Source organism: Bombus terrestris, unplaced genomic scaffold (genome assembly GCF_910591885.1).
Source record: "Bombus terrestris unplaced genomic scaffold, iyBomTerr1.2, whole genome shotgun sequence".
Lineage (NCBI taxonomy): Eukaryota > Metazoa > Arthropoda > Insecta > Hymenoptera > Apidae > Bombus > Bombus terrestris.
The window spans coordinates 2,564,961-2,578,027 of record NW_025963549.1 but is presented as its reverse complement, the minus strand read 5'-3'; the positions used below and the strand labels follow the sequence as shown (position 1 = coordinate 2,578,027).

The following is a 13,067-nucleotide window of genomic DNA, read 5'->3' as shown; positions in this document are numbered from 1 at the left end:
TCATGCATTACTGCATTTACGCTTGATTTCTCAGGGTCCGGATTTGACATAGCGCAAACCAGATGATGTGAACTGTATTTAGTAGCAATTACGGAGTATAAAGCGCATCGAATTTTCCACATATCTGCAATCGAAACGGAGATTCGTTGATTTGAATATTTAGGTTTGATGATGCAAAACTGCAGTTGCGTTGGGTTTGACCGGACCAGAGTGGACATAGCGCTAATTGGATGATATTGGTTTAATTTGCAAGAAATGTGGAATACAAGGCAAATCGTATTGTCGACACATTTCCAACAGTAACGGAGATGCGTGGATTTCAATATATAATAATGTATATGAAAAACTGCAATTACGCTGGATTTGTCGGTGATCGGAGATGACATAGTTTAAATCGAATGATGTGCACTGTATTGGCAGCAAATGTAAAGTATAACCTGAGTCGAATTGTCGGCATATCTGTAACAGAATCGTAGATACGTTGATTTGAATATTTATGCACGAATTTGCAAAACTGCAATTACGCAGGTTTGACACGGGCCAGAGTTGATATAGCGCCAGCCCACTAATGTGCGCTGTATTTGGCAGCAAATATGGAGTGTATGTCGGCACATATGCTATAGAGGCGGAGACACATTGATCTGAACGTTTATTCCTGAGTATGCAAAACTACAATTACGCTGCACTTCACAGGGTCCAGAATCGACATAGCCCAAAGCGGCTGATGTGTGCTGTATTTGGCAACAATTTTGGCGTATAACACGCTTTACGTTGTCGGCATATCTGCAACGGAAGCGGAGATACGTTGATTAGAATGTTTCAGCCTGAATATGCAAAGCCGAAACTACGTTGGATTTATCGGAGACCAGAGATGACATAGCTCAAAGCAGCTGATGTGGGCTGTATTTGACAGCAACTGTGGAGTATAAGATGCATCGAGTTCTCAGCATGTGTGCTATGAAAGAGGAGAAAAGTTGACTCAAATATCTGAGACCGAATATGTAAAACAGCAATTACGCTGCATGTACAAGGTCCAGAGTTGACACAGCGCAAACCAGTTAATGCGCACTGTATTCGGCAGCAAATGTGGAGTATAACGCGTATCGAATTGTCGGCACATCAGCAACAGATGCGGAGATACGTCGGTTTGAATGCATAATACTGAATATACAAAACTGAAAATACGCTGGATCTGGCTAGGTCTAGATTTTGCATAGCTCAAACCGGATTGTGTTCACTGTATCTGGCAGCAAATGTGGAGTGTAGCGTGCATCGTATTTCCGACATACATAATATGTATACAGCTAATAACAGCGCAATGTTTTCCAATGGAGGATTCAGCCTATGTAAGCAGAACTGCAATTACATTGGATTTCTCAGGATACACAGATGACATAGCACAAACCCTCCGATGTGTGCTAAATTTGGGAGCCAATGTGGAGTATAACACACATAAATTCATCGTCATATCTGCATTAGAAACAGAGATACGTAGATTTGAATATTAAAGCTTAAATGTGCAAAACTGCATATTCGCTGGATTTGACACGGTCCAGAATTGACATTGCGCAAACTGGCAGATATGCGCTGTATAGGTTTATTTGAACATTTAGGCATGAATATGCGAAACTACAATCGTGCCGGCATTGACTGAAACCAGAGAGGACATAACGGAAACAGGCTGGTGTGCGGTGCATTTGGCAAGAAATGTGGGGTACAAGTCACATCGAATTCTCGACATATCTGCCACAATAACGGAGATACGTTGATTTGATTATTCGTGCATGAGTATCCAAAATTGCAATTGCGCTGGCTTTAACAATGGTCAGAATCGACATAGCGCAAACCAGCTGATGAGTAATACATTTGGCAGTACGACGCTATCTCCAATTGTGGACATATCTGCAACGGAACCGGAAATAGCTTGATTTGAATATTTAATCCTGAAAATGGAAAGCGCTAACACCTCTCACCAGCGGCAACGCTAACAACTCCACTCTCAACAACGCTAACACCTCTCGCAACTCGACAGCGCTAACAACTCTACTCGTCGACTGCTCGATTAACTCTGACCTCTCGACTCACTCTTATTTCTCGATCAACCGCTCAACGCTTCTCGATCAGCCAATCTTTAAAGTTAAATCGTCCCCTACCATTAGCGTTAGTTTTTCCAACTCTCTAAGCCCATTCTGTTAACGCTCAGCAAGTACGAGGTGACTTTAGTCATATAGGCTTTCTCCCCGATGTAAAGTAACAACCGAAGGACAGACGACATTGTTTTGATCGATTTCTAATGAGGCTTTTTCCTCACGATACTACAATATGTTGACTTGAATATTTAAGCCTGAATATGCAAAAGTCCAAATGCGCTGAGGTTCGCTGGGTCCACACGTTACATAACTCAAACCAGATAATATGCACTGTATTTGGCAGCGAATATGGAGTATAACGCGCTTCGTGCTGTCGTCATATTTGCAATGCAAACGGCTATACGGTGATTTCAATAGTTAAGCATGAATATGCAAAACAGCAATTTCGCTGGATTTGACAGAGCCCGGAGTTGACATAGTACAAACCTGCTGATGTGTGGTGCATATGACATCAGATGTGAAATGTAACGGACATTGAATTGTAGCCATGTGTGCAATAAAAACGGAGATACATTCATTTGAATATTTTAACCTGAATATGCAAAACAACAATTACGCTGGATTTGACAGGGACCAGAGTTGACATAGCGCAAACCAGCTGACATGCAGTGCACATGACAGCAAATGTGACATATAACGCGCGTCGAATTTTCCGAAAATGTTCCGTAGAAACGGACATACCATGATTTGAATATCTACGAATGCAAACGCAATTCTACAATTGCGATGGATGTTTCAAGGACCAGATCTGATATAGCTGTAACCAGCTAATGTGCGGTGTATCTGAGTGCAAATATGACGTGTAACGCGCTATTTATAGTCGAAATATATGCAATAGAAGCGGAGATACGTTTTTGTGAATATGTAAGCCTGAATATGCGCAACAGCAATTACGCTGTGTTTGACAGAGACCAGAGTTGACCGCAAACTTGCTGATGTGCGCTGGTTATGACATGGGATATGAAATATAACGGGCATCGCATTGCAGCCATTTGCGCTATAGAAACGGAGATACATTCATTTGAATATTTTAACCTGAATATGCAAAACTACAATTACGCTTGATATGTCAAGGACCAGAGATGATATAGTAGCTCGAGCCAGCTGAAGTGCGCTGTATTTGGCAGCCAATGAGGAGTATATCTCGCACCTAATCGACGACAAATCTGCAATTGCAGCGATGATACGTTTTATTTAATATTCAATAATGGGCCTATTACGATACAGATAGTATTATCGTGACTGAAACACATTGCCGTTTCAGTAAAACCATTTTATTTTAAGCTTCACTCTACAGTTCTGAATCCGGACAAGATCGTTTCAATTTCTCGCAAGCGCAAGCAGTCAAATTAAGGTACTTACACGAGTTAGAGTCTAATACATATTATTGGTCCAACATCGATGGAGCGATCTCGCATCGAAATTTTCGGAGGACCGCGTAACCTTCCAACGACGACCGCCGTACGAGCAGCGGATAAACTTATTTCGTGCCTTAGGTTGCCCTCACCACGTCCTCTACTTCTTGATTCTTGGTTGGTAGCTTTAGCGGCTGCAGGTCCGAGAAATTGCATCTTGACCCGCTTTCTCGTATGTCGCATGTGACGTCTCACTTTCCACCATAGACACTTGTCGGATCTACATACGTTGAACCATTTGCGCGAGACAAGCGCGGCGCTCTGCAGGGACGAGGGATCCAATTTTCGAAGTATCAAGTGCGAAACCTCCAGTGGTAGTTCGGAAATGATATCTACCTTACTTGGGACGAACAAACCAACGACGCGTATTAGAGATCTAAAAAACTCCATATTGCTTCTACTGTTGCGCGAGCACGACTGACGGTCTGGCTAAGAGTGCAGGCTTATATAAGTGCTGTTCGTCACGGTGCACTGCGAGTTCCGGTTCCGGGCGAGAGTCTGGTCAGGCAGAATCGAGGGTATGTGCATGTATTTTCACTTACATCGGGTTCACATTATGATTAGAGTTAGAGGCGCGAAACGAATCTTCATTTGGTTTAGACGTTGAAGTTATGCAATAGAGCAGATATTTACTAGTGTAAATTTGATTGTTATATAATTTGACAAGTAGTCGTGGTAATTAGATACTCGAGAAGTTAATGACAATGATCCTGGGTTCAATAACAAAGCCGCGGTCAACGGGATAACAGAATTCGTTTTCTTCCTGATTCCAAGTTGTACCATACTTCCTTATGTACGGTATAGGTAGGACTGAACAAACTCTTTGTCAAAACATAGAATATCCAGCGAGTGTTAAGGCTCTTTGTTACTGGCTAATGTGACCTCAAGAGAGAATGATTTTCCGGCACGATGATGCTGCAGTGGAAAACAATGATGGGTGTGTCTAAGGGCACCGGAACATCGGATTCGTGGAGAAAAGACTTCGCTCGGAAAGAGATTGATAGTGACGTTACTGTTAATTGGACAATTTCCATGTTGATGGTTAGAGAAGGATACTAGTAGCCCTAGAGGGAACGTTGCTAGCGGGAAGCGTCGTTCGTGGAAAAATAGATTTCACCTATCATCCCGTAGTTGGAACGAAGACTGTTTGCCTGTTTAGGACTGTTAAGGACTTTAATTAACTAAATCGTAAGGTTTATAATGGGTCCTCAGGCTAGCTAAACATATACTGTTGAGATGCGTTGACATCTGGCAATCATCGTATCCGACGGATAAAGTCTGCGTGTGGCGAGACACGGGACAGAAACCGTTGGAATGTTTACTGTCACGTGCCGCTACGATTATTTCATTTAAGGACAGCTATAGAATTACTCCATGCCTTTATTAGACAAAACGTTCATCCCTTGACCGCGGCTACGTTCGGTGACTGGTTGTCGCCTCGAGGCCAAATGCAGTATCACAAGTTTCAAACAAGTACAATCGGACTGGATGGCTACAATTGTTGAATTACAGCTATGGTAGAATCTAGATTACAATGTTACGGGATTTTCCCAAAATTCCAAACGGAAGGTTCCCGTGTTCTTTCATCTCCGATTTATATTTATGCTTGATCTGTCTGGGACCAGTCTGGATATAGCGCAAACTGGCTTGTAAGCGATGTATTTGGCAAGGAATGTGGAGTACCAGGCACATCGAATTGTCGACATATCAGCAACAGCAACGGAGATACGTGGAGATGAATATTTGTGTCTGAATCTGCAAAACAACAATTACACTGCATATAACAGAGACCAGAGTCGATGTTCTGCCGCGCAACACATCTGCACTCAATCCCGCGCGGCTTGACAGCCAACGTTCCACGTGCCATCCTTCGAATCCTCCATAGGCCCAAGGACCCACCATGCAGATGAAATCCTAACTGCATTGATCGCACATATGGTCTAAGTCAATCTGTTTGTCCGAAAAGACTTTCTAATTCTAGAAGTGTTGTCGGTCGGTTTTTAGAAAGGTCCTTGGGTTTATTACGCGCTCTTAAGAATTACGGAGAAAGCTTATAGTGGCCTAACGAAAAAAGCGGACATCTACTGTAGTATCGTGGACAAAAGGCCTAAGATATCGGCCGAATCGTAAACAATGTCGCGAGAGCCGCGGCATCGTCGGGTACATCAATGTGTCGTCGGTCCTTTTCAAGTGAACAGTTTCGTGGAGAAGGCCTGCGTGACCTTGGCCACGGGCGTTTTCGGGACACGTGCGCGATAGGGCGGGAAAAGACAAAAGAGATGCCAAAGGCAATGTTAGTTGAGACACCGGCGAGAACGAATGCAAAAGACGAACAGTATGAGTTGAGAAGCGAGAGCGTGCGAGTGCGGATGCCGAAGACGAGAGTTATAGAGAGTGATTTGAGCGGAATAAGACTTTTGTGTTTTAGTTCAAGTTGAACATTTATCGTTCTCTGTCCAATCAATCTTTGTTATTTTTATTTATCTTAATAAATAGTATTAGGAGAATTTTACAAACCTAAATTATCCTAATCCTATCCTTTTTCCGATACTACAAATTGGGGGCTCGTCCGGGATTGAAACCAGACAGAGAACGACACGTTTAACGGAACTAATTGTGTTGAAAAAAAAAAGAGTTGAAAATGGCAAATTGTGAAGAGGAACAGTTTTCGACTGAAGAGGGTTCGACGCTGGAGGAGCTAAGAAAAAAGCTCGCAAGTCTGAATCTGCCGATATCAGGTTCGAAGTCAGTGCTGATGGCCAGGCTGAACCGAGCGTATAAGGCTGGTCAATCAACTCCGAAGGAATCGAAGCGCGATGAGGAATCGGTAAATCAGAGAAACCTAAGGAGTGGGCAGAGAGCTGAGCGCGATCAGGATGGAGACGAAGACCTCGAGAAGCTGAGGACGAAGGAGTTGAGAGCGCGCCTCGCTAGCTTGGGGTTAAAGGTCACAGGGAGAAAATCTGAACTACGCGCACGGCTACGGGCGGCCCTGGAAGGAGACAACGTATCGTCGGAAGAAGAAAGCGACGACGAAAGTGACAATGAAGAAGATGAGAGAGACGTGATAAAACACGAGGGAGGTACGCGAGCGATGTGCTCGGACCGTGATGAATATCGCCAAAAGGCAGGTACCGTCTCGGTATTAAGCTTTAAAGACGTCGAAGACGCATTAGAATTGTTTAGCGGCGACAAAGGTGAAAACGTGGAGCGATGGTTCGAATCATTCGAAGAAGTCGCGGACACGTGTATGTGGTCCGACGGTCAGAAGGCAGTCTACGCGAGGAAGCTGCTGAGGGGATCGGCGAAAATATTCGCAAGCTTCGAGTGCCATGCCAGGACTTGGCATGAGCTGAAGAAGGGACTAATCGGAGAGTTCTCCAGAAAGTCCAACAGTAGGCAAGTACACCAAAAGCTTAATGGGACGAGAAAGAAAAGCGACGAGGCGTGCTTGGCCTACATGTATCGCATGCTGGAAATAGCCAGTCATGCCGATATAGAGGAAGAAGTCAAAGTAGAGTACATCATAGACGGGATAATAGACGAAGAAGTTCTTAAATCTATGCTGTATGGTGCTGCATCCATCAAGGAGCTAAGGAAGAGGCTAATCGCGTACGAGGAGCAGAAGAGCCGAAGGACGAAGTCGGATGCTAAGTCGGCCAGAGTTGAGAGAAACAACAGTCCCAGTCAATGCGGAAGTGCGAGAAAGACGCGTTGCTACAATTGCGGCGATAAAGCACATGTAAGCGCGGATTGCCCGAACGGATCGAGAGGTCCTAAGTGTTTCAAGTGTAGAGAGTACGGACACGTCGCATCGAAATGCAGCGATCTGGGTAAGTCCTCTAAAGAGGTTTGTAATACACAAAAGTCGCTGCGAGCGGGTTGTAAAAGTGTTAGAATTGGAAATTGCGAACTGAGCGCGTTGATAGATACCGGTAGCGAACTAACCCTGATGCGGGCGGATCAACATGCCAAAATTGGAGCGCCCAAATTAATTCGGGAAATTATCGAGTTTCGCAGTATCGGATCTGAGAACAATCTTACGCTCGGGAAATTTTCAACGGATATTGTCATAGATGATGAGTTATATCATATAACGGTGCATGTAGTTCCGAACACTATGATGCACCGTTCGTTGATAATAGGCACAGACTTCCTGGATACCGTTGAGATGAACAGGAGGAGGGGAGATATCTCCATTTTCAGATTAAAAGACGAAAACTCCGATGGGATTCCGGAAGTTTTTAAAGTAGACATAGTGACGGGGGCGCGTGGAGTAGATTTATCCCATATCGAAAACGTGCACCATAAGCAGGCAGTAGAGAGTTTAATCCGAAATTATAGGCCACAGAAAACGCGCGAAGTAGGAATCAAAATGAATATAATATTGCATGACGATATTCCGGTTTACGAAAGGCCGCGAAGACTATCTCCACAAGACAAGGTCGAGGTCGACAAACAGATCAAAATGTGGCTGGAGGATGGAATAATACGCCAATCACATTCCGACTATGCCAGTCCGATCGTTTTGGTCAAAAAGAAAGACGGCTCGACTAGAATTTGCGTCGATTATAGACAATTAAATAAAAAGATAGTAAAAGATAGATACCCACTGCCCTTGATCGAAGACCAACTAGATTCGCTACAGGGCTCGAGGGTATTTAGCACGTTGGATCTTAAGAACGGATTTTTTCATGTTCCTGTTGGGGAAAGTAGCAGAAAGTATACAGCGTTCGTAGTCCCCACAGGCCAGTACGAATTCCTCAAAATGCCTTTTGGATTGTGCAATTCGCCAGCCGTCTTTCAGAAATATATAAACGCAGTTTTTAAAGAGTTGATCGCGACAGGGGTGGTGCTGACGTACATGGACGATCTGATCGTGCCGTCGACTGACTTTTCGAGTGGAATAGAGAAACTAAGCACAGTGCTGCGAGTTGCTAGTGAACACGGACTACTCGTAAACTGGAGTAAATGTCGATTCCTACAAACGAGAATAGAATATTTGGGCCACATCATCGAGGGCGGTAACATTCAACCATCTGAATGCAAAACCAAGGCCGTCGCTAATTTCCCGGAGCCCCGATCGGCTAGAGATGTTCAGAGTTTCCTGGGCTTAGCGGGATACTTTAGGAAGTTTGTGCCCCGGTATTCTGTCATCGCGAGACCATTAACAGATCTATTAAGGAAAAATGTCCCGTTCAGGTTCGAATCGCGCGAGCGCGAAGCGTTCGGAAGCCTAAAAACCGCGTTAAGCGAGAAGCCACTGTTGAAGCTGTATCGCGTTGGAGCGGAGACTCAGCTGCATACGGATGCGTGCAGCGGGGGATACGGAGCGATCTTACTGCAACGCGACAGCGAGGACAACGTTTTTCACCCCGTGTATTACTCGAGCGGAAAGACTTCACCGGCTGAAGAGAAGTACACCAGTTACGAGCTTGAGGTTTTGGCCATCGTGAAAGCGCTGAAGAAATTCCGTGTCTACTTGCTCGGCATTCCATTCAAAATCGTTACAGATTGTCAGGCATTCGCATTAACAATGCGGAAAAAGGACTTGTGCGTGCGCGTCGCGAGGTGGGCAATCCTCCTAGAGGAGTTCGATTATAAGGTGGAGCATAGGCCCGGGACCAGTATGATGCATGTCGACGCGTTGAGTCGAAATCCCCTACCCGAGGTCATGCTAATAGACGAAGACGAACGAGGGATAGTCGTACGTTTGAGAGAAGCGCAGTTGCAAGAGGATGACCTGCGACAGATCCGAGACAACATAAAGCAGTACGAGGCCGACGGGCACATCTTAAGAAACGAACTTTTGTATCGAGAAGTAGAAGACGCACCGCTATTGGTCGTGCCGAAGTCGATGCAAACCCAAGTGGTCCGACGAGCTCACGAACGTGGCCATTTCGGCGTTACCAAAACAGAGGCGTTGGTAAAAAGGGACTACTGGTTCCGGGGAATGCGCGAGAAAGTGGAAAGGGTGGTGCGGAGCTGCATCGACTGTATCCTTGCGGAGAGAATATAAGGGAAGGAGGAAGGGTTGCTAAATACCATCGACAAGGGAGAATTGCCGTTCGACACGTATCACGTCGATCATATTGGACCGTTACCCACTACAAAGAAAAGCTACCGGCATATCTTCGTAGTGGTCGATGCTTTCACCAAGTTCGTCTGGTTGTACCCTACCAAATCAACGGGTTCTGCAGAGGTTATCAGCCGCTTGGAAAAACAGTCTGTTTGTTTCGGGAATCCGCGAAGGATCATCTCTGACCGTGGGACGGCGTTCACAGCTGGTGCTTTCGAGGACTATTGTAATGAGGAAGGCATAGAGCACGTGCGAACTACAACTGGAATTCCGCGGGCCAATGGTCAGGTGGAAAGAGTAAATCGGATACTTATCCCGTTGTTGACGAAGTTATCTGCACCAACGCCAGGCGAGTGGTTCAAGCACCTGGAGAAAACTCAAAAATACCTCAACGCAACTCCCAGCAGAAGCACTAGCGTTACTCCGTTCCAGTTGCTGTTTGGCACGCGGATGAGAATGCGGGACGATCCGCAGATGAGGCAGTTAGTTGAGGATGAATGGGCCGCGATGTTCCAGGAAGAACGGGATCAGTTGCGTGAAATAGCAAAGAGACGGATCGAGGAGCTTCAAACCCGCAATAGACAAACGTTCAACAAGAGACGCAAGAAGGCGACAATCTACAAAACAGGAGATCTGGTGGCGATCGAGAGGACGCAAGGCGGTCCTGGGTTAAAGCTGCATTCAAAGTTCCTTGGGCCGTATCGTGTGGTGAAAGTCCTGCGAAATGACCGCTACGTAGTGCAACGAGAAGGCGAACACGAGGGACCGCGCACGACTTCCACTGCAGCCGACCACATGAAGTGGTGGAACGTTGGTGTTAGTGATGATAGTGAGAACAGTGATGAGCACATCTGAGGGCAGATGTGATTTGTCAGGAATGGCCGAGTGTAGTATCGTGGACAAAAGGCCTAAGATATCGGCCGAATCGTAAACAATGTCGCGAGAGCCGCGGCATCGTCGGGTACATCAATGTGTCGTCGGTCCTTTTCAAGTGAACAGTTTCGTGGAGAAGGCCTGCGTGACCTTGGCCACGGGCGTTTTCGGGACACGTGCGCGATAGGGCGGGAAAAGACAAAAGAGATGCTAAAGGCAATGTTAGTTGAGACACCGGCGAGAACGAATGCAAAAGACGAACAGTATGAGTTGAGAAGCGAGAGCGTGCGAGTGCGGATGCCGAAGACGAGAGTTATAGAGAGTGATTTGAGCGGAATAAGACTTTTGTGTTTTAGTTCAAGTTGAACATTTATCGTTCTCTGTCCAATCAATCTTTGTTATTTTTATTTATCTTAATAAATAGTATTAGGAGAATTTTACAAACCTAAATTATCCTAATCCCATCCTTTTTCCGATACTACACTACCTAACGGAAAATCTGAGTTTTCCCATAAACAATGTCGCCTAGGACCCACGTTGGTAGGAGGCTTCTTCCTCCTCTCTTCCTTCCTAACATTAGTCGTAACCAATCGGCATCGCGGATCATTGCCCTCACTTTCCTAACTAACAATGTAAGCAACGAATCCTCGTTTTTCGTTCAAAGGGCACAACCATACCGCGCTTCGTGCTCACATCAGAATAAACTTTAGAGTTTCATCATCTCTCACGGTGACTACAGCTCCTGCAATCCCTATAACTCTCACCGTTCCTATATCTCTAAGAGCCTCCTATGGCTCTCACAGTATCCAGAAGTCCGACAGCTCCTACAGCTCTCACGGACCTAGAGCTCCTATAGCTCACACTCTCATCTAAGAATAATCCTTCTCTTCGTTATCTGTATCTTAAGCAACGGCGTTCTTACTCAGTGTGATTGTATAAATCGTTGGAAATACATATATTTTTTATAACCTTGTGACTCCCAGTGTTATACCATAACGACTATACCTATTATCCTAAGAGAAATACGGGGATCGAACTATTCGTGGTGTCGATTATTCCAATCGTAACGGGAATTTACGACTCCCATTGACGCGTATTCAAACGACCGCGTCTCCGCGCGATAGCTCGAAAATACAGTCGACATAGCGCAAACCGAATAAGTACTGTATTTGGCTGTAATTGTGGAGTATAGCGCGCATCGCATTTGCGACATGTATCAAATAGCAGCGCTAACACGTTGGTTTGAACATTTAGGCATGAATATGCAAAACAGCAATTACGCTGAATCTGTCAGTGACCACAGAAGACATAAGACAGAAGAGAAGATAGAATCGGAAGATGTGCCCTGTGCTCACCAGCAAATCAGGAGCATAACGCTCACCGAATTGTCGTCATATCTGCCATAGAAACGAAGATACGTTGCTTTCGATATTCAAGCATGAATATGCTAAACTGCAATTATGGTGTATTTGACAGAGACAAGAGTGAACAAAACGCTAACCTACTGATGTGCCCTGTATATGACATCAGATGTCAAATATAACGCGCACCGAATTGTCTGGAAGTGTGCCATAGAAACGGAGATTTGTTGGTTCGAATATTTAATACTGAATATGTAAAACTGCGAATACGCAGGGTTCGGCTGGGTCCCGATTTTACATGCATCAAACGGGATAACGTGAACTGTGTTTGGCAGCAAATTTGGTGTATAACGAGCCTCTAATTGTAGCCATATGTGCCATAGAATCGGAGATACGTTGGTTTGAATACTTAATCCTGAATATACGAAACTGCAACAACGCTGGATCTGGCTGGGTCCAGATTTTACATAGCGTAAACCGGATGATGTGCACTGTACTTGGCATCAGATATGGAATATAACGCGCATCGAATTGTCTACATACCCGCAATCGAAACGTAGTCACGTTGATCTGAATATTTATTCCTGTTCGGAATATGATACATTTACACTGTACATGTGAATGTGTGTGTAAGCGTCAGAGGACGTCCGGGTCTTGGTTGAGACAAAAGACAAGAGCCAGTCGTTGGAAGTACCTGGAAGAGTCGGTTGACAACAAGCGTGCATGCGAGTAGGATTTTGAGGTCTTAAGAGTATAAGATATATGTATAACAGTTGTGTGCTAAATAAAGGGAATTATTTGTATTTCCGAATCCATTCTATATCTTTTCATGGTAGCAGAGCGTGGTTCATAATTTTGCAAGTTATTTTAGTGCGTGTTTTTCAATATTGCGAGTTAGTTCGAGTGAGTTCTCAGTAAGGAAAGAAACGTTCAAAGGTTACAAAGAGGAAAAATACACTTCGAGCACGTAGGAACGCTTGAGTAAGAGATAAGGAATCATTTAAAATGGAGAGATCGGAAATCATGATACCTATTTTCGATGGTGAGGATTACGGTACGTGGAAGCAAAGAATAACGATGTTTCTCAGATATAAAGAATGCGAGATTGTCACAACTAGGGTGAAGACAGAAACAGACAGTGAAGACTGGGACAAAAAGGATCTGAAGGTAATGAATATAATTTATAGTG

General features: G+C 44.7%; 1 protein-coding gene across 1 annotated transcript; it reads left to right on the top strand.

Moving 5' to 3' along the window:
- The first annotated feature begins 6,149 nt into the window (after positions 1 to 6,149).
- On the top strand, positions 6,150 to 9,584 carry LOC125386966. The gene is made up of 3 exons (XM_048414151.1): positions 6,150 to 7,177; positions 7,881 to 7,883; positions 8,819 to 9,584. The coding sequence occupies exons 1-3, from the start codon at positions 6,207 to 6,209 to the stop codon at positions 9,582 to 9,584; spliced, it is 1,740 nt and encodes a 579-aa protein (XP_048270108.1). The 5' UTR covers positions 6,150 to 6,206.
- The last annotated feature ends 3,483 nt before the right edge of the window (positions 9,585 to 13,067 follow it).

Bases quoted from the DNA above. Each gene is read 5' to 3' on its own strand.
- LOC125386966 (XM_048414151.1), top strand. From the start codon at position 6,207: ATGGCAAATTGTGAAGAGGAACAGTTTTCGACTGAAGAGGGTTCGACG.